The sequence below is a fragment of the Cynocephalus volans genome, chromosome 2 (assembly GCF_027409185.1).
Source record: "Cynocephalus volans isolate mCynVol1 chromosome 2, mCynVol1.pri, whole genome shotgun sequence".
Classification (NCBI taxonomy): Eukaryota; Metazoa; Chordata; class Mammalia; order Dermoptera; family Cynocephalidae; genus Cynocephalus; species Cynocephalus volans.
In genome coordinates, this window is record NC_084461.1 from 224,356,845 (window position 1) to 224,383,965 (window position 27,121).

Genomic DNA, 27,121 nt, shown 5'->3' on the forward strand with positions numbered 1-27,121 from the left:
AATATCTTGAGGTTTGGTGTCAGTTCTAATGGAGAAAAATCTTACCCTAGCTGTTAATGCTGCCAATAGCCCTTCACTTAAACAAACATGAAACTATTGTTTTGGTCTAGTTGGGGCCGAAAAAAATGCCAAGAATAGCTTTCACTTTATACCCAGGTAGATGCTTTTAAATGGGAGACACCCACTATGTTTATGTTGGAGTTATGACTTTGGTTCTGTTTTCACCCTTTATTAAGAACACAGGGAAACATACAGTTTCGGATCATTAAATGAACGAACTTGGTGATGTACAATAAGCATAACCTGTATTCTGGGAGTAAGTGGTTTTCCAGTTCAGAGGGCAGGAGAGAAAACAGGTGCAAGATCTTCTCTAAAGAAGAGAACCACATTACTCAGTGAGCCACCAAAGGGTTTTGGCTTAACTCACTAAGGGCTGGAAGGAGTGCCAGTCCTGGGGAACATCCATGATCTTCACAGCAAATCAGAATCTCCAATTTTTCAAACTAACTGTAGGTAGAAGAGACGATAACTCCAGACTGACTTATAAATTGATCTGGATGACTACTGAAGTGTCCTCCACTTATGAGTTGGCAAAATCTTCAGAGTGACTGTTGGAGTAAGGAGCCTTTCATGTGCTCCCAGTTGTTATATAGTGCATAGAGGCTAGTCAGTGTTAGTCCTGCCAGACCACCTCGTGCTACCCCTCGAAGACCACCTGGAAAAAAAGGGGGAAAAAAAATGAAACTGCCTTGCATCACACCATGTCCTAGCATCTAAGTGTTAAACAAGAGTATCATAAAATAGACACCATTAAAAAAAAAAAAAATTCCATCGCAAACAGTAAGTTTTAAAAGTAATATAAGAAACCAAGACTTAAATCCAGGAGATAAAGTCCTGAAACCACTTGTTTCATTTGTTGTATTTTCATTTTCACAACCTTTTTTCCCCCACTTTTTTTCTTGGCACTGGCCAGTACAGGGATCCAAACCTTCAACCTTGGTGTTACCGGCACATGCTCTACCAAGTGAGCTAACCCGTCAGCCTGCTTTTTTCACTTTAATTTCACGATTTATATCTAAGATCACCAGCATAAAAAAATGATTTGATTTCTTTTAATCCAACTTGTGCCTAGCAGTTTTGGAAAAGATATTATTTGGAGTTCCAACCAGACCAAACATTTCCTGCTAGTCATATAGTTTAGAAATTCATTAGCACTGTCACTGGACTTAAGGCTGTATTGTAAACAAGGTGACACCCTATTTGGAAATAGTATTAATGGCCATTAGACTTTGGACAGGTCCTCTAAATATTAACTTTGAAGACTCAAGCAGCAGTAGTGATAAGATAGCTATAATCAAGCTTTGAGTTAGGTGCTGATGAAATATCAACCCCCCAAAGCCCCCCATTCCAGATGCGTCAATCTCCCACAACTGAGCAGTAAGGTACCTAGCTAGCATCATCATACTAGTTAAATTCAAGAATTAGACTGAACGATTTCTGCTAGACAACAAAATAACTTTTCATGTGAAAAGATTAGCAATATGCATTTCATTTGAAATGTAGAAACAAAAATGTTTCAGTTAGTTATCTGAAAACATTCCCCAAGTCTACTTGTGGTGATAAAATGTCAGTCTTGCCAACTTTATGTGGTGGAGAGAAACCAAACTAAAACTCCACAGGATTGGGGGTGCCCTAAGCTTTTAAAAAATGTGATGTTCTTTTGCAGCTCCAGGTAGGATCATAAACTTCAAGGTAGCCTACACTGTACCCATGAAGTAGTTGTTCCAAGTCATGTGTTAGGAAGACAAAAGGTAGACTGGAGCTGTGGTGCAGTGGCTACTTTACTGGCTCCATGCCAGTAAATTCTGTGAAATTCAGTGACACTGCTGAGTTAGAACACTTCAGAACTAACCACTTCTGCAATGGGTGTCCTACCAGATGGCTTCAGCTGATAGATTAAAGGGCCACTCCCTTCAGGAATCTGTCCAGTCTGAAGATTTTTGATAACTGACCTGCTTAAGTTCTTTGGCTTCCACTGTGAAGTGCTATAATTATCTCTCCTAAACATACCCAAACAGAAACTGCAGACATCATCTATAAACAGCTGTTAAATGTGTGGTAGGGCTCCAAAACATTTTTTAAAAAACCCCAAAACCCCCTAATGAAAGTAAATAGGAGGTATCTCCTTGAAGTCCACATCATTTCTTTATATTATCTTGCTCTATTTAGACTGTAGGCAGAGCAGCTGAATTTGCAACTCTATTCAATATGGTTGAAAAATTATAAAAATTGGAAAATAATATATACTAACCTGCTAACTTACAACAATCTGCTCAGTTTAATAAGGATCAACCACATCTTTGACTACTAAGTCAATAAAAAGCTGAAGGTGAACTATAATTCCTAAAATGGCAAATGTAAGCTAGGAGGCACAAGAGAAAAAAACATAAAAGTTATCTGGCTCAGTTATTAGAACTAAACTTTGAGTGTAATGAGAGTTCTTTCAAGCAGGTAGCCAAAATGCAAAACTCTAAACTTCATTCTGAATCAACAAAGAACAAAGAACAAAGCAAAAACCTCAACAGCTGTTTGTGAGAAAAAAGATGGAGGGCAGGTAATTGAAAATAATAACTTATGGCCAAACATTCAACTTTGGGCTAACTCCCCTGGTCCTCTATGATCACAGATCCACAGGACCTTGAAGTCTGCCCCAAGGTTTGCAAAGAGCCATAAACCACTGCTTCCAGTTGGCCCTTTGCTGCAAATGTTTGTACTCGGTGCTTGTGGAAGGAATTTCACATTAGTTCTCAGCTATCAAAGAACAAGCCTCACTGGGAATCCTCTTTGGCATAGGTATTAGGGGTAATATAATGACAATGGGATCTATATAAGGCTTTAAGATCTTTGGGACACCAGTGGCATATTAAGTGTTCTTTAAGAATAATTTATTCTCCAGAAAGTTTTCCATTTTTTAACCAAAACAAAAACCTAGTTCAAATCAATGAAGTTACTTCTTTTAAGGCTAGATTAGGAAAAAGTTACTTCCACCAAGAAGACACCAAACCATACAGTGTTTGATTTACATACCAAGTAGCTGTGCCTGACTTAAGGGTAGACTTTTATCACATACCAGCCATGTTTTAATCTTAACTCTTTACATTATTTCCAGGGTTTCCCAACTGGTCAATTTGTTAAAGTTTAAGGGCCTCTGCTTTAGGTTTTCTGTAATCAAACAGCTTCTGTTCAACTAAGCACAGAAGGCTGATCAGCAAATAACTTCTGCCTAACTAAGCACAGGAAGTTGATTAGCTCTGAACACAGAGTATCCAAATAAAGTCAACAGTCAATCTCTGTAAAGCAAAACAAACATGAGACTTGTGTTTAGGTTTTACCTTCTACCTTTTGGATCCTTACACAACTTTTCCAGGGAGACAGGGCAAGTATTACCTCTTCTAAACAGAAGAAAATGAGACCCAGGGTATTTAAGCACCTTGTTTTACAGGTTAAGAAGCAGAGCTAATGCACTGAAATGACAATTACTTTAGAGCAGAAATCAGCAAATTTTTCTTAAAATGGCAAGACAGTAAATCTTTTAGGCTTTGAGAGTCAAAGGCTATTATGTAGGTACTTAGAGCACCACGTGAAATGTACCTATTTAAAAAATGTAAAATACATCCTTAGCCTCCAGACACTGAACAGATAGGCAGCTGGCCAGCAGGAGTTGGTGGCCCCTGCTTTAAAGGAACAGACTTCCCTATGTACTGAGATGGCTACTAAACACCAGTTTTGGGAGGACTGGTTAACTGTTTTAAAAACCTTTCAAAATTTTATTCTTTTTAAAAATTGTGGCATAATACATGTAATATGAAATTTACCATCTGAACTATTTAAGTGTACAGTTCAGTGGCACTAAGTACATTTGCATTGTTGTGCTGCTATCACGAACATCCATTTCAGGGAACTCTTCATCTTGCAAAACAAACTCTATATCCACCAAACAGTAACTCCTAACCCCCCAACCCTGGCAACCACCATTCTACTTTCTGTTTCTATAAATTTGACTATTCTAAGCACCTCACACAAGTTGAATCACATGATATTTGTCATTTTGTGACTGGCTTAGTTTTTACTTACCATAATTGGGCTTAAGCTTAATCCATGTTGTAGCATGTGTCAGAATTTCCTTACTTTTTAAGGCAGAATAATATTCTGTTGTATGTATATGCCACATTTTGTGTATCCATGTGTTCCTCGAAGGACACATGGGTTGCTTCTACCTTTTGGCTTTATTGTTGTGAATAATGCTGTTGTAAACATGGGTGTCCTAAACACCACCATACAATTTTTTTGTTTTGTTTTTGGTGGCGGGCTGATACAGGGACAGAACCCTGGACCCTGGTGTTTTCAGCATCACACTCTAACCAGCTGAGCTAACCCGTCAGTCCCTCCATTCAATTTTAAAGAAAAACCAAACCCATTAAGAGTTGGATGTAAATGGCCTGGGTGAAGATCAAATATTAAACTCTGCTCTAAGACAAAAAAGGGATTACATTCACTAAATTATGATTAGACCTTCAGCAATAAGCACATATGTAACTAGTTTCATTTAAAACGCATCACAACCCTATAAAGTGTATTAATCACCACATTCTAATTTTATAGATGAGCATAGTATTAAAAGGACCTCTTTGAAGGTGCTGGAGAGGATCAAGAGAGGCGTACCCAGGCAACTGTGCACGAGCCAGTGGCACTCGGCTATGCTCGCAGCTGCGGGGAGGCTGCATGTGCTCGCGGGTAGGAGCACCCCTCACCCACCTACCCCCGGGTCAGAGCTGGGTGCACACCGTGCATAGGAGTAATTCATAGCAAATCTGAGTATTTTAATTAAATCATGGAATACAGAAAACAACAAAAAACTCCAGCCAGTGCTTTAATCTCATCTGAAATTCTACAGGTGTGTCTTATAGGCAGTATTTTGCAGAATTTTAAGCCAACCTGAGTCTCTGTGTTTTAGTAGAAATTTCAAGGGTTATTTCTGACAACTACATATTGCTGAATGTTCAACTGGTGAAACTGAAGGTCTTTCACTCAGAAAAAATAAATCAAGAAGAATCTGCCTCTGAGCTGCTGTGGCTGACCCTGGCTCTTCTGACTGCCCTTCTGAGTAGGATGTCACTGAGATCCCTCAAATGGAGCCTCCTGCTGCTGTTCCTTCTGAGTTTCCTCGTGATGTGGTACCTCAGCTTCTCCCACTACAATGTGATAGAGCATGTAAACTGAATGTTCTTCCACGAGTATGAGCCAATTTACAGACGAGACTTTTGCTTCACACTCCAAGAGCATTTCAGTTGCTCTCATTAAAACCTATTTCTGGTCATCCTGGTGACCTTGCACACTTCAGATGTGAAAGCCAGACAGGCCATTAGAGTTACCTGGGGTGAAAAAAAGTCTTGGTGGGCATGTGAGGTTCTTACATTTTTCTTACTAGGCCGGCAGGCTGCAAGGGAAGATAAAATGTTAGCTTTGTCGTTAGAGGATAAACACCTTCTTTATGGCGACAATATGACAAGATTTTTTAGACACCTAAAATAACCTGACCTTGAAAACCATTATGGCATTCAGGTGGGTAACCGAGTTTTGCCTCAATGCTAAGTATGTCATAAAGACAGACACTGATGTTTTCATCAATAATGGCAATTCAGTGAAGTATCTTTTAAACATAAAACAGAGAAGTTTTTCACAGGTTATCCTCTAATTGATAATTATTCCTATTAAGGATTTTACCAAAAAACCCATATTTCATACCAGGAGTATCCTTTCAAGGTGTTCTCTCCCTATTGCAGTGGGTTGGGATATATAATGTCCAGAGATTTGGTGCCAAGGATTTATAAAATGAGGAGTCACATACAACTCATCAAGTTTGAAGATGTTTATGTTGGGATCTGTTTGAATTTATTAAAAGTGGACATTCATATTCCAGAAGACACAAATCTTTTCTTCTTACAGAGAATTCACTTGGATGTCTGTCAACTAAGACTTGTGAATGCAGCCTATGGCTTTTCTTCCAAAGAAATCAACATATTTTGGCATGCTAAGGAACAGCACAGGCCATTATTAACTTCAAGTCTTACCGAAAGCCTAGAGAAGGACAGGATACTTTGTGGAAAGCATTAAAATTAGTACTGTGGAAAACTCAGGGAAAAACTCATGGGAACGTCAGTGTGCTGGCTTGCCTTAACTGAAACTCACAAGGAACCCACAGACTGAAGGCTGGAGGGTTACACTTATGATTTATTTTGACAAAAATCAAGTCAGGACCTTGAAACATGGTATTTAGAGGAATTAAATATCTTATAAAGGAATTGGAGGTTTTTGCTAATAAAAATTAAAAGGACCGAACAATTTGAACATGTCATCCTATACACAGAATTTCTTACCAGGGTTTCACTGAATTATAAGCTCATTAGTAACAACAAAGCAATGTGGAGTTTTATTTTTTGAACAATCTAGTCACCTAAAGGTTTTGTATATATCTTATATGGATTACCAATTTAAAAAAATGTATATAGTTCTGTGTAAAAAAAAAAAACTTCACCAAAGTTATACCAAACAAAGTTTCATCTGTTTTTGGTCATTCAAAAGGTACTTCAAGATTTGCAGTATTTTAGAGTTATCAATTATTATTTAATATTACTTCAGACTTTCTGGGTGTTAAATGTTATGGTGGTTTCAATACTGTATAAATAGAATAGTGAATCACCCTTTACATTTGAACTTATTTCCAGTTGTTTCACTTTTCAGTTTATTATTGATGGCCCCATTAATGTAAAGTCATAGGTCATCACTGCATATCAGTAATCTCTTGGACTTTGTTAAATATTTTACTGTAGTAATGTAGAGAAGAATTAAAATAAGAAAATCTGCACTGTTTTGTTTTTAAAAATATAGTTCCCAGTATTTTTTTTTTTTGTCTTTTTCGTGACCGGCACTCAGCCAGTGAGTGCACCGGCCAGTCCTATATAGGATCCGAACCCACGGCGGGAGCATCGCCGCGCTCCCAGCGCCGCACTCTCCCGAGTGCGCCACGGGGTCGGCCCTAGTTCCCAGTATTTTTAAATGTCACTTTGTTTCTTCTTTCCACCTGGAAATTAGGAATAATATAGAATGCCAGGTAGTATTTTTTTTTTTTTGGAAAGGATTCTGAAGACAAAAAAGAAGGGCCAGAATATTAGGAAAAGAGTCTCATACTTCAGTATTTGAGTTGGAAAAGGAAGAGTAAAGATCCAAGTTGCATCATTAATCTGCCCTATGTGTGTTCTCATTAACTATCAATTTATGAACAAAGAGGAAAAAAAGATAAAGAAAGCTGCTGCTGTCCTTAGTTTCTTACCAAGATGAAAGCCCTAATGTGTAGTCTAAAGTCAAATCTGATTTAAATCTCACATGCTTCCTTAGAAGCACATTTCGTCACAGAATGGGTGGTGTATCTTTTGTTGGACCCGCTACTACTAGGTCAAAGAGGAGCACTCCTTGCCCTATTTCTGGGATTACGCAATTTCCTATTAGAGTTGATATGGGACAAGTGATTACTTTTTTCTGAATTACATGTTGGCAAAAGAGCAAATCCTTTGGCAGGAAACATGAACTTGAAAGTATGTAGTCAGATCTTGTAGTATTCAGATTTTTATAATTCTCCAATACAAAAAAACTAACTTCATTTAAAACTACTGTCATATGTGGTTCTCTAATAGAAGGCTATTTATTTCCCCAGGCTCAGACCTAACCCAGTTACAATAAAATAAGTGAAGGAAAAACAAACAAACAAACAAAACAGATGACCTTTTTCAAAGGTCATATAGCTAGTGACAGATAGTCCCAAATTTTTCATATTTCTTTTAAAAGGCTTAATTAACAACATATATTCTATATTCATGCCTCTGAAAGGTACCTTTGTCAGGCTGCTTTATTATGCATTTGACACCTGATTAGCTAAGTAATTCTGTTTTTTATTAATTCATCCAACACAAATACAGGTAGTATTTTTACTGCACAGACATAGAAGAACTCTCAAAAGGATTATAAAATCCAAGTCCTCCTGAGATATTTGAGATTAAGAGGTTTTTTCTATATTGAAAATGGACTGCATTTGGAATTTTATCCTTAAGTGCTCATAAAACTTGCAACACACGCATGCACATGTATTCACATAAGCAGAGATCCCAGGTAGAGTAAGACAGTAAATACCTTTTATGCCCATGACAATTTTACCTTGGCATAAAAAAACTGTTAAAAACCTAAAACCACTTCCATATTGAAAGTCTTTAGGGTCAGACAAATATAAAACTTTAATTGGCAGCACAAGGGTGGTACTCAGCAAGTTTTACTGGCACAAACTATGTTTAAAAAGATCAGATTAATATTTTTAAAAATGGAGATTTAACACAAAAATCTGGGATTCCAGCTTGTTTTGAATAAATGGAAGACACCAAGCCCACATTATGCATGGTGGCAAATAGCTGGAGCTGAGTGGGAGGTGCTTCTAGCCCAAGGGATGGGCATGGAAGCTCCAGCTCAGCTCCTACCACTCCCCATTTTCTTACACAAGGTAAGACACTGGCATTTCCTGTGTTAAAGGCAGCCTTGAGTGTAAGAATGTACTGAACTATCATCTAATTTAAGACATATTATTTGTATTTATAAGATAGGAAAAGTCTGAATATTTGATATTATCCAAAAAAAAGTAGGAGGAAGCCTAAATTTTCTGGGTTAAGGACTTTCTTGCAGTAATAACATAACAGTCTGGTACACCTCCAACACAAATTATGGAAGAGAAAGCTCTTGGCTTAAAAAAGAAAGCAAAACCAAACAACAACAAAACCCATTAGTGACAAGTAGATTTTGATTTCCATTGCAATTGTGGAACAGAGGTAAATAATCTGGTGACCTAGAATTCCAACATTGGTTCACAGTTCCTGGCTTTAATTTAGCTCAATACATTGAAACTACTCTAACAAAGGTAAATCAGTGACTTTTATTAATTTCTGGTTTAAAGTAAACCCAAGAAAGACAGAGCAGAGAAATGGATTCCGTGTGGCAGGAATACAAATATAACTTCAACTTCCAGATTCAAAGATTCGGAAAAGACCTTGGGCACTCTTTCAGTATAGCCTCAGTATAAACTGTTAAGGGAAGACATTTAAGAAATGGCTAATTCCTGCTGACCTAAAATATTTCTAGCCCTGAATGTATTCTTCCAAAAAAAAAAAAAAGTGGGGGAAGGAACTTAGAACAAAAGCCTCAACATAGTAGGTATGGATCTATTTTAGTAGAATGAAAGATCCTGAGGAAGAATATTTAAGAAAATGGGTAGTTATTAGACCAGAGAGAGGCTAATTTACAGGAAGACCTCTGATGATATGATTTTAGTTCAGGTGCGATACTTCTTTAATGAACTATGTAAATTTTATTCAGAGGGTATGAAATATCATTATTCGATTTCCCGTGGCATATGAGAATCCCTTTAATAATGACCAGTATTCTACCAGAACGAGAAGAGCTGTAGTTTTGCTATCATCAATAAGCTTAGAAATTTTAGAGTGGCTGTGTCACATATTTTCAGGAAATAAGGGCTCAGAAACCAAAAGATATGGGTGATTCCCTCCCTCCCCCCAAAACCCCGACCTGTTAATCCTATGCCTTCCATAATAAATTTAGCTTACAAAAGTAAAGTAAAAGTATATACAAATCCAGCTCTTCAGGCTGGCTGGTTAGTTCAGTTGGTTGGAGAGTGGTGCTGATTACACCAAGTTCCGGGGTTTAACCCCTGTACTGGTCAGCTGTAAAAAAACAAAACAAGAAAACAAAGCAAATCCAGTTCTTCAAATTAAGCAATTATCAAGGTTATTGTTAAATGGTTCTATTTATCAATATCTAAACCGAATGCCAGGCTTTCAGAATTAAACTTCACATGCCAAAAAGAACCTCTTGATAACTTCTTTAATTCTATTACTGGCATCGACATTCTTCCCATAATTAAAAATTCATGTAACATATATACGTAGTAAAAAAACATGTAACACATTTACGTAATAGGTAAAGGACTAACTGCCATAATATATAAAATGTTTCAACAAAACAGTTAAACCAACAACCTAATAAAAAATGGAGAAAGGGTATGACAAAGCACTTCAGGATAAAAATACAAACAACCACGAAACAACAGAACTTGCTCAATCTCACAAGCAACCAGGAAAAGGCAAAGTAAAACTTTAAGATACTATTTTTTCACCAGCCAGCTTTAAAAAAGTGATGGTAGATGACAATTTTGGCAAAGGTAAAGCAAGTACTTGGAAGGGAAATCAGGCATTAGTTGTTAACATTTTAAATATATAGATCCTTTGCTCAAGTAATCTGACTTTTGGCAATTTACTACAGTTAAATGTACATGCAAAACTGTATGTACTTTGAAGTTTAGGAGAGGCCTAAAGGATAAGGTGATATTTGAGCAAAAATGTACAGATGAGGGAGCATGAGAAGATGATGTCTGGAAGGAGCGTTCTAGGAAAAGGCCCTGGAATGGGGGTTAAAAGGCAATAGGAAGAGCCTCAGAATCTAGAGGAATCCAAGTGGCAAGGGAGCAAATCACACAGAAGATAGAGCCTCATGGGCCACTGTGAAGAATCTGTCTTAACTGGATTTTGATTCTTACCTTCTAAATATTAGTATTTCCATTTAATCAGAAGCTTGAAAGTATTTATTATAACTTCCAGAGAGTTAAACTTTCACTCTTCTCCTGAGTAGAGTCTATACACGGAGATGTTAACTTTGGGTTTATAAACCCTCTAAAACTTTCATAAAATCTTCAAAGAGATCTGGAACACACTCTACCACCCACAGAAAAGCTATCCCATTTCTGGGTATATATCCAAAAGAATTAAAAGCAGGGTCTTGAAGAAATATTTGTACACCCATGTTCACAGAAGCATTATTCACAAAAGCCAAGAGGTAGAAGCAACCTAAGTGTCCCTCATCAGATAAACAAAATATGGCATATACAAATATTATTCAACCTTAAACAGGAAGGAAATTCTGACACATGCTACAACAGGGATAAACCTTGAAGACATTATGCTAAGTGAAATAAGCCAGCCACAAAAGGACAAATACTGTATGATTCCATTACTCTAGGTAGTCAAACTCGGAGACAGAAGTCCAAGATTGCCAGAGGCTGGGGGAACCGGGAGGGGAAAACAAGGAGTTTAATGGATACAGGGTATCACTTTTGCAAGATGAAAAAGTTCTGGAGGTTGGTTGCACAACAATATGAATATACTAACACTACTGAACTGCACATTTAAAAACTGTTAAGTTCGTAAATTTTACATTGTGTGTATTTTACCACAACTAAAAAGCAAAAGCAAAAAACCCCCAAAATAACCATAAGGTTAGAACACTAGATTACACTGCAACAAAGTATAAAGTTTCCTTTGAAAACTATGGATAAAAAGCATACTTCAAGTGTATTAAGAGATAGTTCTCCATTCAACAATACCTACCTGTACATTTATACAACATCCCTGTCATAGTACCGGCTGCTACTGTGTTGAGGTCATCTTCTGCACCTCGTGTTTTCTCGATGATGACACCAAATGCACTATACAGTAAAGCTAAAAGGGAAATGGAAGTGCTCGGTGATAAAAAAGTGATTAAAGCTCAGTATGGCAGTTATACTTAGACAAATTTATTCAACGATCACTGGAACACTGTTTCTAATAGCAAAAACTTGACAACAAATAAAATGCTCATCAAGAGCATTTGCACCATCTGTATTGATCCAGAGAGGGACTTTCCATATAATGGAAAACTATATAATCATTTAAAACAAAAACCAGGAGGTTACGTTCACTAATAAGTAAAGCAGGCACAAGTGCATATGGGTACATGACTCTGGCTATACAAACAAATGTCTTGAGAGATTCAGAAGAAACACCAATAGTACTATTTCTGGAAAATACCACTGAGGAGTTCCAGAAAAAATATTTTAAATTTTCACTTACGTTAACCTGTAATAGCTGTACTTTGGATTAAACACCCACACCCACATATTTCTGTTATAAGAGAAAATATAATTTAAAAAAAGGTTTGACAGGCCGAGCCCATGGCGCACTCGGGAGAGTATGGCGGCGCTGGGAGCGCGGTGGCGCTCCCACCGCGGGTTCGGATCCTATATGGGAATGGCCGGTGCACTCACTGGCTGAGTGCCGGTCACGAAAAAGACAAAAATAAATAAATAAAATAAATAAAAATAAATAAAAAAAGTTTTGATTCTCATATATGTAAAAACTGTAACATTAGCACCGTATAGTTTTAAAAGATCTTCCTATCAGGCATGAGTGAGTTAAACCTTTTTCTTACCCTTTCTCAAAACTATAGGTACACTTGACTACCCAACAACATCACCCAGCTCCCTTGTAATCTGTCGTTATATTTTTATACTTCTATAACAGCTTATCTTCCCATTCAACTTACTTAACTGAAACTGAACATAAGCAGAACACTGTGATTGATCATGTTACAGCGGGAACACACAGAGTGACCACCTATCCCAGTTTGCCCAGGACCGAGGGGTTTCCTGGAATGTTGGACTTGCAGTGCTAAAACCGAGAAAGTCCTGGGCAGACACAGATGGCTGATATTCTAGGTATACAAGCAATCAAAAAGGAATAGATGAGGGTGACTATGAGGTGGAGGAGGAAGAATGCAGGCATGAGCAGCATATGGAAGCAGTCATCTATTAGCATCTAAAATACAAATCTGGCTTTATGGTATGAAAATGTACTGCTTCCAAATCCCATGACAAAGCTATGATCTTACTCTACAACAGAGGCCTTTTCTATCTTTTCAATGAGTTCTTTACATTTTCCCTTACTTAATCTGCCGCATTTAAAAGATTTTCAGGCTTTCAATTAAGTTCATAAACTATAAAAACCTTGAATATTAGGGCATAAATCCACAAGTAGGTCTTTAATAAATCATCGATGATCAAAAGAGCCAATTATACATATACAATATAGTATGAAAGCATTTGGTTCTGACTAAGCACTACTATATTACCTTTTGCCTAGAACTGCAAATGTTTTCATTATCTACAAAGGACCTATTGCAACTCTGGCAATTAGTTTCTTGAAATATACTCAGGTAAACAGACTGCTGAATAGGCTATTAGGAAAACATCAGAACAGCTGATTAATCTATCACATCTCTCTAGAGGACCTTGAACCTTTCCTAACATACTAAGCCCTTTGGACCTAAATTATCTGGATTTCATTTACTTAAAACATGATTTAGTTGGTGTCCTGCTTGAACCAGGAGAGTGTGTAGTGTTTAAAAAGATTTAAAACATTCAGAAATGATATTCAGAATGGTATTAGCACCTGTGATTATTTTGTTACATAGTTCATGGTCTTTCCCTAACTAAGCAGTATCTACACTATTCACCAGAGTGGATCTAAACATAATTGTTTCATATTCTAGAAACAAATTTGGTTGATCAAGTTGATCATGATATTAGCACATTCTTTCTTTGCATTAACAATTTACTATCAAATGAGATCTCTACTTACCCAGAGAACCTAGAGTATTAGCCCAAAGTGCTCCTTGCCTAGTCACCATATTCAAAATCCTACCAGGGGAGAAAAAGAAACAATCTGTATTATTTCTCTAGTAAACTTAAAAAATCATAATAGCAGCTATTTAAAATGTACGCATCTAAGCTCCAAACTTTTCTTAATTTTAAGATTTATCTTAATACGTCCTCAGATTTCAATATGGATGGCTTTTACTCTATATAAGTGAAGGTTAGGTAAAAACTTCAACACTCTGAGCAATGACTGGGGAAATTTCTTACTATTAAATATATAAATATCTAAAATTATTACATACATACGAACTATATAAAGACTTAATTTTTTTTTTTTAAAGATGACCGGTAAGGGGATATTAACCCTTGACATGGTGGTGTCAGCACCACACTCTCCCAAGTGAGCTAACCGACCATCCCTATATAGGGATCTGAGTCCGTGGCCTTGGTGTTATCAGCACCACACTCTCCCAAGTGAGCCACGGGCTGACCCTGAAATATATAAAGACTTTAAATGACAGCCTGGAATGTATTTTATAAAGAAGTTTACAGAAACTGATCTATGTAAAAAATGCCACTGTAAGACAAACTAGTTTGATTTTCTTTTTGGGAGGGGAGTACATACTAGAATAGTAAATAGAATCAAAGTAAAGAATATCAAAGTTAGAATAGAAAGTAGAATTAAAGAGAAGGAAACAGCCATCTAATTACAACACAGGCAGAAAGCCTTCTGTGTCTGCTCCCAGACTAGAACTAAGCAGCCAATGTGAATGCTTAGCACACTCTCAAGGAAGCACAGTTCTGCCTTGCACCAGTGCCAGATGCCACCAGAACAGTGACAGGGGCAACTGGATGAAGAAGACAGGACATTTCTCTCCCAGCAGTGTAACACCATCACAGGAATGGTTCTGTCCGGACAGCTGACTACTGCTGGAAATTATGGAAGTATAACAACAGAGTAAAAGAACTTACTTTATTTAATTAAAGAACTCAATGAAAGTAATAAAAATTTGTATTAGTTCTAAAAGGTTGTTTAAAAAAATGAGTAGTGCTTACAAAGAGAAATATATTGTTTCTAGTTCTGTTACATATTTACTGATATATTTCAAGTTCAGCACATTATTTTTTCACTTGTAACAAGCTTTAAAACTATTAATTTTCATTATTGTATTGCTGGTGGTGCTGCAAATTGGAAAAATTCTGTGGGATGTAATTTGGCAACATACCTCCACTTACTTAGCTGTTACCTGCTTTTCAATTGATATCCTCTCAACAACTCTTAAAGGCAGAAAGTAGAGAAAGCTTACCCAAGATCACAAAACAGTAAGTAATGAAACTAAGATGTGAAGCCACTTACATCTGCCTGACTCTAAATCCTATCTTCTTTCCATTATTTAATGCTATCTCCCTATGTAGGAAAATCAGAATGATTATATAACGATGGTACATAAGATTAAAAAATACAAACCAATTCAACTTTCTCCAAAGAAGTTAATAACGGTTATTATTTTAAGAAATAAAGCAGGTAAGTTATATTTTCTAGGAGAGCGTCTACTTCCAAATTCATAATTAATATGATGTTGGGGACTTGTCTGAAATAACATGGGAGAGGAGAAGGTGATGGGACACGCTGGCCATGGCTGATGGTTGTAGAGGATGGGTTATATAGTTCACAGGTAGGTGTTTAATATACTATTTTGTCTATTTTTGTATATATTCAAAATTCCCTATAACATAAAAAGTAAGGCCTGGCCGATTAACTTAGTTGGTTAGAGTGTGGTGCTGACAACACCAAGGTCCAGGGTTCGATCCCTGTGCTGGCCAAAAAAAAACAACAAGCAAAAAAAAATTACTGTCAGAGAAAGGGACAAATATTAAGAATATAAATATAAAAACACTGAAGGATCTGGGCTGGTAAGGCAAGGACAGCAATCCACAAAGAAACAAATAGTTATACCAAAAACTTGACAGGCCTTCGTTTCCCAAGGTCTAATTCTAAGCACACCTGCTGCCATCTGGTGGCTGAACAACATGTAAGGAAGATCGAGTTTATTTTTCAATTTTATTTATTTATTTTTGGCAGCTGGCTGATACAGGGATTGAACTCTGAACCCTGGGCTTATTATCACCACACTCTAACCAACTAAGCTAACCAGCCAGCCCAGGAAGATGGAGTTTAAATTATCCTAAACCAAAACCATGAGCCACTGAAGTACACATACTGTGTGATTCCACCTATATAAAGTATAAAAATGTACAAAACCAAACAACATATTATTTAGGAACTGACTATGTTTATTTCATAAGCAGAACGAAGATATATACCTTATATACATTTTCCAGTGCTTTTAATTGTACTTTCCCTTCTCTGCAAACTTCAAGTTCCTGAGAGAAGACTGTCTTACTCTTTTGGAACTACCTCTAAATTCTACGAATTTTATTTATAATTTCTGTAGTTCATTTTAGAAATGAAATTCAAGTTAAATGACAGCAGATCTAGCAGATCTCTTACGTGCTGCTTATTTCTTCATTTACATCCTATGGTTCTGCATGCCCCTGAACAATCCAAATTTCACATTAGTAAATCAACAGTTTGAAAAGCATGTCATAGTGGATTGGAAAACGGAACAGGTGTAGCCGAGAAGTTAGGATGGGGCAACACCAGCTGAGAGACACTGACTCAAAAATCACTGCTTTAAAACGTTTAGACTCAGTAATCTGATTCCTTGTTTCCTTTTATTTTGAGTAAGATTAAAAAAAAAAAAAAGAAAGAAAAAAAGGGACAGAAAAGCATATCAATTCTCTCAACATTTGTAATCTCAAGGTTGAACTCATCAAACCAACAAAGCAGAGGTTAATATTCAAACATCATTATATCAAATGATTACATGAGACTTACTGTACATTTCTTGGTTTGGACCAGGCCATGTTCTGAGTTTCTTTCAATCCTAGCCGAAGACCATTCATTGCCCCAAATGCAGCCCCTGGTAAATCATAACAATTCATCCAAATAATACAGCTGTATATTAAAAAACAATTCATTTTCATTTAATAAAAAAGACGATAAATGTAGAAAAAAACCAAAAACCGTTCTAACTGCTTTTTAAGCACTGTCACTTGGGCTGAGGTAACCTAAGAAAAAAAATTATTATACCCACCTGTCATGCAACATCCTCCAATGGTAAAGAAGGCCAGTTCAAATCTGCCCCGGGTTTTATTAGCTCCGGTTGGTAAAATAAACTCATCTGAATCCTAAAAGGGTAATAACAAAACCAAGTTGAGCACTCCTCACAACAGTACTTGCAAAGCATTTTTTCAACTTTTCACAGTAGTTTTTCATAGAAAGTAAAACCTTAAATTAACTCAAACTCAACTATACTTACTTAAACAAAAATAGAACTTTGCAATAAAACACCTAAATCAAAATGAAATGAAATACACAACACATATTTAGTTCTTAGGATGGATTTTCATTTAGAACTTTGTTTCCTTCGTGATGTAAATCTGATATATCATGTGTAGTCTGCCTTACTTAATGATACATTTGAAGCAAGAGAGTTTAGAAAGAACAGTTCTAGAGAATGGTACACTAAAAGCTATGAGAGGTAACAGCTAAAAAGGAGAAAATGACTTTCATTCTGTAGCAACTATTTATTGAGCACTGTCTTACTATCTGAAAGACCAAATGATCATTAAAAAAATAAGCAAAAAGCAGTAAAGCACAACAGTCTGGATCAGTTATACAAGGGCAGGTCACTCCCTTAACTGTTTTCTTAACTGTTTTTGGGGAATACAGTTCTTTGATAATCTTAGAAAACTAATCAATTCTCTTTCCAGTAAATGCATACACAAAATTTGGTACAAACCCATGGAAGGTCACCCAAAATCCTAGGTTGAAAATACTACTTTAAGAGCAAAATATGACTGATTTTTGAATAGTAAATACACCTTTACGAAGAACACATTCAAGTCAGTTTTGCCAAGCTTTCCACACAATAACGGTTAAAACAAGTACCTGACGGATAGTCCACACCCTTGGCAAAAAAAACATAGTGTGCCACATTTAACACAATAGAGACCACTAACAAGTAACACTATTCCCACATCCCTGTGGCAAATACTGAACTCTGGCAAGTGTATTCCTGACTAGAAAAACTACAGTTCTGCATTGGTTTTTGATTTCTAACTTGTGCTAGAAATCCTCACCATCAACTGCACAAGAAAACAAGTACATGTACTCTAGCCACACAAAAATCGTCTGTTGGGCAATAATAAGCAAACCCTGAATAGATCCCATGTCATGATAAATTGTACATAGTTTTGTAAATTTTGTGTGCTTCCTGCCTTTTAAATTAATGACCGTTTTATTTTAATTTTTATTTATTTATATTTTTTAAAAAGATGACCGGTAAGGGGTTCTTAACCCTTGACTTGGTGTTGTCAGCACCACACTTTCCCAAATGAACCATAGACCGGCACGATGACAGTTTTAAACAGTGCTGCTTCTTTGAGGTTTTTAGAAGTGCTATATTTGATCAGATAAGGTAAATAATTATCCTTTAATCCAGAAATGGATCACTAATTAGAGACAGAAAATTAAAAACAAAAAGATGGCTGTGATGAACATTATCAATCCAGTACAAGTGCGTATCAGCACCAACGCATTGTTTTTTTAAAAAATTTTTTTTAAAAAGATGACCGGTGAGGAGAGCTGAACCCTTGGCTTGGTGTTGTCAGCACCACACTCAGTCAGTGAGCAAACCAGCCATCCCTATATAGGATCCAAACCCATGGCCTTGGTGTTATCAGCACTGCACTCCCCAGAGTGAGCCACGTGCTGGCCCTCCAACTCATTCTTTAGCTGTGTCAACCATAATAAAACATCACAAGCTTTGGAAGCAAATGTACATAAATTCACATAAATAAGGTTGATATCAAAATATGTTAATACACTGAATATAGGGAATATATGTTGAAAAGTTCTCATTAAACTTGTTTTGCTGACACTCTAGGACACTAGTGTCACTAAATCACCATAAGTACCAGAGTTTGCTAACATGGAAGAAAAACAAATCCAATGGGCATCAATGTACTTGATTAAATAGTCAGAAGGCTGAGATTATGTGAAATCTTTATAATTTCAAGTGGATGACACTATGGATGCTGGAGATATTTTAAATTTATTTATTTCAGTGAGGATGTAAAAGTAGTGACAATACAAAAGCACTAGCAAGAGAAACCACAACAAACAGTGCCTCAGATAAAAGTTGTTGTCAGAATCAGGCCAGTGTTAGTATGTCTCTAACTCTCAAAAGTACGGAAAAATATTTCACAAAATGTAATTTTTATTAAGGTATCATCTTTAAATTTAGGTTTTCCATGGTTATTTATAATAAGAGACAATGAGGTTTAGAAAACACTTTTTCAACTGTGGAGTTCCTCTAGTATTCCAATGGAAGATGCCAGTGTAAGTGTTTGTGATAAAGCAAGAAATCACAATTTTTTTTTGGTGGGGGGAAACAGAATCTTCTTTTATGTCTAACCTTAATAAGCCCCACCTAGCAATGCAGGGCCATGATCGTACTGTATTTATAACCACAGCAAGAATACAATCTTTTAAGTTTGGATTCAAACATTTAAGCAAATTTTGAGCTTCAAAATTTTGAGTAAATAACTGACAGAAAGCTACTTTAAAATTTCAATGAACAGATAACATATGAAAAACATTTCCTGCAAAAACATTGAAGCTGCAAACTGGCAAGGTCCTAATGATCAACTTGCTTCTATTTGAACACTTAATCCAAACAAGAAACACAGCAGCTGTCAATGTCAGTGATTTAACTTTGAAACAAAAAGCTCCAACTATTACTCTTAAAAAAAAAAAAAAAAAATATATATATATATATATATAAAAGGAGTGTGTAACTGATATATAACTCATATACAATGTAACTCACATTCCACATAATTCATCAATGTAAAGTATAAAATTCAATGGTTTTTAGTATATTCAGAGTTGTGCAACCAAGACCACCATCAATTTTAGAGCATTTTCAAATGAGAACCCCATACCCATTAGCAGTTATTTCCCATTAACTCCCAACCTAGGCAGCTACTACTTTGTGTCTATAAATTTGCCTAATCTGGACATTTCACATAACTGGAATCATACACTATGTGTTCTAATGTGACTAGCTTCTTTCATTTAGCAAGTTTTCAAAGTTCATCCATGTTGTAGCATGTGTCAAATACATTCTTTTTATGACCAAATAATATTCCACATGAACGTGCCACATTTTATCCATTCATCATCTGATGGACATTTGGTTTGTTTCCACTTTTTGGCTATTATAAATGCTTCTGAGAACTTTCATGTACAACTTGTTCTATGAATATGTTTTCAGTTATCTTGGGTATATACCTAAGAGTGGAATTGCTGGGTCATAAGGTAACTCTATTTTTAACATATGAGAAGCTGTTAGACTGTTTCCAAGGCAGGTGTATCATTTTAAATTACCACCAGCAATATATGAAGGGGCAATTTCTCCACATGGTCACCAATCCTTGCTACTGTCTATCTTTTTGATTATAGTCATTCTGGTGGGTGTGAAGTGGTACCTGATCTGGTTTTGTGATTTGTATTTCTCTAACTAATGATACTGAATAGCTTTCATGTGATTACTGGACATGTGTATACCTTTATGAAGAAATGTCTATTCAGATTCTTTGCCCATTTTGTAATTGGCCTGTCTTTTTACCAATGTTTTAAGAGTTTCCAAGGTCACAACTATGCCTACGATTGCTAAGAGTTTTACAGCTTTAGCTCTTACATTTATGTTTTTGAATCATTCTGAGTTAATGTTTGTATATGGTGTGAGGTCAGGATCCAATTTCATTCTTTTGCACACAGATTCCAGTTGTCCCATCATTATTTGTTGAAAAGACCAATTTTTCCTCCCACTTAATTTCTTGGCACCCTTGTTCAGCTAATATCTCAATGTCTTGATTTCTATAGCTGTATAATAAGTTTTGAAATTGCGAAGTGTAATTTCTCCAATTTGTTCTTTTTCAAGATTGTTGGTTATTCTGCATCCCTTTATTTTCCATGTGAACTTTAGGATCAGCTTGTCAATTTCTGCAAAAGAGCCAGGCAGGGTTTTGACAGACACTGCATTAAACTTGTAATTGAGGAGTAATGCCATTTTAATATTAATTTTTCAAGGTCATGGAATGTCTTTCCATTTATTTAGATCTTTAATTGAAAGACAAAAATGTTTTGTAGTTTTCAGAGTAGAAGTTTTGCACCTCTATTAAATTTATCTCTAAATATTTTATTCTTTTTGATGATACTGGTGATGGAACTGCTTTTACAATTTTATATTTGGAGTGTTCATTGTTATTTTATAGAAATATAATTGGTTGTATGTATATTGATCTTGTATTCTGCAACTTTGCTGAACTCACTTATTGGTTCTAATAGTTTTTTGTGGTATCCTTAATGATTTTCTATAGACAAGATAATGCCATCTGCAAATAGATAGTTTTACTTCTTTCTTTTCAATCTGCATGCCATTTCACTCTCTTGTCTAATTGCCCTAGCTAGACAATTCTGAATAAAAGTGAACAAAGTGCACATACCTGTCTTTTTCCTAATCTTAGAAGGAAAGTATTCAGTTTTTCTTCATTAAGTATGATGTTAGCTTTGGATATTCTGCAGATGCCATTTAATCAGGTTGAAGAAGTTCCCTTATATTCCTAGTTTGAGTGTTTTTTTAAATCATAAAAGGGTGTTGGATTTTGTCAGCTCTCTCTCTTCATCTATTGAGATAATCATGTTGTGTCTGTCTTGTATTCTTTCCTTCATTGTTTTATTATATATTAACATGGCATAGTACATTAATTGATTTTCAGATGTTAAATCAATCTTGGTTTCCTGAGATATCCAACCATTGCTCCTTGAAACTATGAAGTCCAGTCCGCTACCCTGATATTGCAAACTAAGCTTTAAAAATTGACTTTGTAACTACCTACTTTTATTGGGATGCTTATTAATTCCTTTTTGGTTTTAAAAAATAAATCTTTGAAGAGAGACTGGTTTCAGGGGGAAATTCAAGCCAAGTCCCTAGGGTATGTGAAGGAAAAAAAAGGGTGAATAGAGACCAGAGACTTAGTGCCTCCAGAAGTACATGCCATAGTTCAAGCAGCAAAGTACTTGGATTGTTTTTTTTTAAAGGTAAGATAAAGCACCAACCTAGTAAAATCTTAACCTTACCTGCACGAGATAGCGTGGATCCACATTTAAGTAAGGAGACAGAGGGTTCATACCAGTTACTAGAGAGAAAACAAAATGTCATATTTCAACAAAATCTTTGAAAGTTACTTCATTTAGAGTCAATTCAGCTCCTGACTGTTACATAAGTTTACAATTTTGATGTACAGGCTCACTGAATGTGAAAAATTTTCCTGTTTTTTCCTCCCTGTTAGTTTGGGAGCCCGCCTCATCCTGGAGCGCTCAATTCCAAACCAGGTCTTGCACTGGTGGCTCAGGCTCTCATATGAGTAAGACACTGGCAGTAACAGAGAGAAAGTTATTAAGCAAGTAGGAAGTATAACCCAAGCCAATTATAAAGCTAATTTATTTCACTTTACTACAAGAATGCTTGATAACTATGTAAACTTCAAAATAAGACTGACAAGGATGAATCAATTCCATAGGAAAAACAGTGGTTGGGTCTGGTTTCTCACTGTGTACATACTGTGTATCAATATTTCAAGGCTGTTCCTTCAGGTCTTAGTGCTGACAGTTCCTGAGAGAGTTGATTTACCACAGCAGGGGAGAGAATTCTTGGGTTACTGCCATAGAGATGGAGGCCAGTGCAAAAGAAAGTGCAAACTTTCAGAGGGCCAGATTGAATTCCACTAGCTTTGTGGGTTTTTTTTAAAAATTGAAACATAATTGATTGTACATATCTGTGAGGTACAGTGCTGAATATCAATACCTGGAATTCCACTAGCTTTGAAGACAGAAAAATTTATCAAGAAAAATCAACTTGAGGGGTTCCGGTCAAGATGGCGGAATAGACGGTTCCCAGGTCACTCTCTCCCACATCAACCAATTTACAACTATAAAAATGTAACATTGTTGTGAGGCACCCTCCCACAAGAAATGCACTTACGTGCCATGCCACTCGTGCAGAAAAGGGCAGTTTATTCATTCCAGCCAGCCACTATCTGTCTCCCAAGGAGCAACCAAGGAAGAGCGGCATCGGGCCTTGGTCTTGTAGGGCCTTTAAAGGCAAAAACTACATCCCATTGGCAAACGGGTTTGTTCAGGTGCACAAAGCAAGCTAGGGAGCTAGGTCAGAGGCCTAGAATGAGCTGTTAGAGCAATCAAGCATACAACTTTTTATTGTGTATGTTCCCATGTAATAATTCACTGTGTATGGCTCCTGTTTCTATACGAAGGTCAACGGTTTCTCATGCAGAAGGGGAGGTAGTCTGCAGGTCAGACGGGGCAAAATGGAGTTACTTACGTTAAGCAAGCAATTCTACAGAAGCAGATAGCATACATTATGAGGGTGCAGGAGGCTCTATTTCAACATCAGCCAAGCTGGGGCCATTGGAGCTCAGGGGAAGAGGAGGAGAGACCTATGGAGTTAATGAAGGCGGGAGAAACTACAATGAGGAAAAGAAAAAGCTGCTCTGAGCGTTTTGGGCTGCAGCTGCTTTAAGGCTTGAGCTGCTGAGCACATGGAGCAGGAGACGGCAGAAGCCACAGCCGTGCCCTTCAGATGGAGTTACTTGGAGGCAGCAGGAGAGAAGACGGCCTTGGCGGCCCAGAGGACAGAATAGGGTTCCCATGGACCCACGCAGGAGTGAGGAGCCAGAACAACTGAAAAAAGGGAGCCATTCAGAGACCAGAGCAGGGCCCATCCTGGGAAGTGTTTGGAGCATGGGTGGTGGGCGAGATGGGAACACCAGGAGAACACTGGGACACAGCAAGGACAGACGACCTGCCCCTCAATCAGCACAAGACCACTCAGAGGAGAACGGTCATGAATGCAGAATTGCATGGGGTGCAGTTTGATGAAAAAACTCAGGCCCAGATCAGAGATTCTACAGAACACAGATCCACCAGGTCTCTGGAGAGCCAGAAGTACCTATAAGATCAACCATTAAACCCTGAGCTGCACAAAAAGCCTTCCCTAGGGAAACAGCAGCAAAGCAGCAATTGAAACAACCACACACTCAAGTACTGGTTCCCACAGAAAGTTCCCCCATGTTAGAAGCAAAGGACAAAAAATTAGTTCCAGCCCAGGCACACCACCAGCACCTTGGGGCCTGCCTGGGAACAGGAAGCTTGGATACAGAGACCGGACGCCACTCCCACTTCCAGGCAAACTGTGCCAGCACCTCAGTGCCAGCACAGGGACCGAGGCATGGAAAAGGGGACTGGACCCCCTCCCACAACCAGGCACACCACGCCCACACCTTGGGGCCTGCCTGGGGACCCGAGGTCTGGAGAAGGGGACCAGACCTCTCTCCCACAACCAGGCACACTGTGCCAGCGCCTCGAGGCCCGCCCAGAGACCCAGGGCATGGAGAAGGGGACTGGACCATCCTCCTACAACCAGGCACACCATGCCAGTGCCTCGGGGCCTGCCCAGGGACCCCGGGCATGGAGAAGGCGACCGGACACACCTGCCACAATCAGGCACATGGCACCAGTGCCTTGGGGCCTGCCCAGGGACTAGAGGCATGGAGAAGGGACCAGACACACCCCACAACTGGGCATACCGCCAGTGCCAAGGAGCATACCAAAAACAGCACCTCCATGTTGGTGGCACACCACAGCCTCCAGAATAGCCATGGTTGCCTCAAAAGCGACTAGACACCACAACGACCACGCAGATGGTCTGCCAACCACTGGAGTACATTCATACAAGGAGAGTCACCAGCAGAGACAAAGAAAAGAAGAGGAGGTCTCTTTCCACAAAGCCCATTTCAGAGTGACAGAAGCATCTGCTCTATGATAATATTGGGGGACCCGATCACATCTCTCAGCATCGGACAGATCATCTAGGCAACAAATTAACAGAGTAACCATTATTCTTTCAGAAGCAGAGAAGAAATCTAGGGTAATGGAGGGGGGGAGAGATTGGACAAGGGGCATAAAGAGTAATTATGATTTGTAACAATATATATGCTAGTAACATTGATTTGATCCACATATCTCAATGTTCAACCCCCCAAATATGTATACTTGATTTTGATTCAATAAATAAAATAAATTTTAAAAAAAAGAAAGAAAAATCAACTTACCCAAATTTTAAACTGAATCTTTGGATCCTTCTGTATCTGTTTATTGTTAACCAATCTATGCATTACCTATGACTGATTTTTTCATCAATTGAAAGTCCTGTTATTTTTATTTTCAATATTTCAGATTGTGTTACTTATCATCATCTCTATTGCTACCATCCTAGTCTAACCATCAAATCTCACAGCAACCTCCTACCTAACTCCTTGCTTGCTCTCGCCCTTTCAATTCGCTTTCTACACAGCAATTAGAGTAATTTTCTTAAAGGAAATCAGTTTTACTGGCTTCCTTCTGCATTTGCACTCAAATCCAAACTCCTTACCATGGCTTACAAAACTGTGCATTACCTGCCATTCCCTGCCTGATCTTCTTATTTTCTATCACTCCTACTCTCTTGCAACTATGTAGGCACACTAGCCTAACTGCTGTTCCTCAAACATACCCAGTTTGTTTGGTTTCTGGGCATTTGCACTAGCCATTTCCCTGGACGCTTGCTTCCAGGCATTTATACTGCATTCAGGTGACAGCTCGAATGTCAACTCCCCTGAGATGCTTTCCCTGACCCATTATCCAAAAACATCTTCCTGCTCCCATCACCATCTCATAATCCTGTTTTATTTTCTTTACAGCACTTATCACTAACTGCAATGCTTTTATGTATGCTACTTTGCTCACCTCAATAGTATGTAAGCTCCATGAAAACAAAAATCATCTTTTCTTTCTTTTTAAACTACTTCAGTCCTGCATCCAGAAAAGTACATGACACCTTGTAGGGGCTCAATGAATTGTGTCCATCCTCTGGTCTTTCAATTTACCTTCAAATACTAATTAAATTAATGTAACAATACTTTGTCCCATTAAGGTACTGCCCTTTGTGCTCTGAAACTCAGAAATTCTAAGACATATGCAAACTGTGTTCTAAACTCAGTTTATGGTTAGAGTATGGTGCTGATAACGCCAAGGTCCAGGGTTTGATTCCTGTACCAGCTAAAGGATGGCTGGTTAGCTCAGTAGGTTAGCTGGTTAGTTGGTTAGTGTGTGGGGCTGACAGATTCAGCTATTATTATTTTCTGATGTCTGGCCAGTAGGATAAACTCAGTTTTGACAAAAGTGAACACTAGGGACGACATAAAATAGCTTTTAATGTCTTTGAGTGTAAAGGACCTAAAAAAAATACTACAAGGATCCTCAAAATAAAATACTTTTGTAAAGGCCTTATTATCTATCACCAACTTATCTTTAGGTCCAAGTTCTATTTTATCCAGTTGAATACCCACAGTTAGAAAGTCCCAAACATCAGGAATTCAGAGGATTGAGGAGCAGTGCAGGAAAGGTATTAATGCCTCTACATCTTCGATCTTGTATATTTCCCTTCCTATAATTCTCACCTGGCTTCTTTCTTCTTGTTTATAAATCACCTTTGAGGCTCAGCTCACTTCCCAGCATCTTCCAGATGGTTTGACTTGTCCCGATTCATATTTACTTCGGACCTATTTTCTGCACTATTACTGAGTGTTTTGTCCTGACGGCTACTTTGGGATTTAGAATACGTGGCTTCGTGCTAAAAAGTTAACTACGGGATTGCTACTGGGAATACATTTACTTCCAGAGCTGGGCTCTCCCCTTAATACAGAGCCAAGCACACAGGAATGTGTGTGATGTAAAAAAAGGTACGAGACTTGGATAGAAACGTAAGAATACATGCATCATCTCCTGTATCCAGGTCAATCAGAGGATTGCCCGGAGTTCCACGGCCCTAAAGCCTCGTTTGATCTTGAAAGCGCGGCCGTGCAGATATACTAACCCCACACTGGTACGGAAGCTTGCAAACGCCAGCAAGTAAAAAGAACGGCGGAAGCCGCTTGTTTGGAGTATTCGCAGCCCAGTCACCACCGTTCGCAAGCTAGGCCCAATACTTACGCGGGACGCCGGCCAAATCCGCGTGCGAGTAACCTGCTCCGCCGGCTCCGAAAAAGCCAGCCAACCCCCCTGTGGTTTTGTTGCTGCTTCCCCCGCCGCCCTCCATGGTGTCGCAGCAAACTGCTCGTCGGCTTCCCTAAGCTGCCTCAGGCCGGAGACGTCGGCTCGACTGTTGATCCTCAGTAACAGCGGGCAGACCCGCGTTACCAATGCCTCCTTCACACGCTGACCTTCCGGCGCCG

At 38.0% G+C, this 27,121-nt stretch overlaps 1 protein-coding gene, 1 non-coding gene and 1 pseudogene across 2 annotated transcripts; 1 reads left to right on the forward strand and 2 right to left on the reverse strand.

The window, feature by feature from the left end:
• Nucleotides 1-208: 208 nt before the first annotated feature.
• On the reverse strand, nt 209-27,121 carry LOC134368979 (mitochondrial import inner membrane translocase subunit Tim23). The gene is made up of 7 exons (XM_063085213.1): nt 26,880-27,121; nt 21,912-21,970; nt 16,798-16,891; nt 16,539-16,623; nt 13,623-13,681; nt 11,556-11,666; nt 209-715 (listed from the first exon to the last, which is right to left on the reverse strand). The coding sequence occupies exons 1-7, from the start codon at nt 26,983-26,985 to the stop codon at nt 600-602; spliced, it is 630 nt and encodes a 209-aa protein (XP_062941283.1). The 5' UTR covers nt 26,986-27,121; the 3' UTR covers nt 209-599.
• LOC134369509 (UDP-GalNAc:beta-1,3-N-acetylgalactosaminyltransferase 1-like) lies at nt 4,758-6,118 on the forward strand (annotated as a pseudogene).
• On the reverse strand, nt 14,371-14,574 carry LOC134371360 (small nucleolar RNA SNORA74). Its single transcript, XR_010022789.1, has one exon. It is a non-coding gene; the product is annotated as a small nucleolar RNA SNORA74 (small nucleolar RNA).

Coding starts and splice junctions, on each gene's coding strand:
- LOC134368979 (XM_063085213.1), bottom strand. CDS start 26,985: ATGGAGGGCGGCGGGGGAAGCAGCAACAAAACCACAGGGGGGTTGGCT. Junction 21,971..26,879: donor GGATTTGGCCGGCGTCCCGC/GTAAGTATTGGG, acceptor TTTTCTCTCTAG/TAACTGGTATGAACCCTCTG. Junction 13,682..16,538: donor TCCAAACCAAGAAATGTACA/GTAAGTCTCATG, acceptor CTCCCCTGGTAG/GATTTTGAATATGGTGACTA.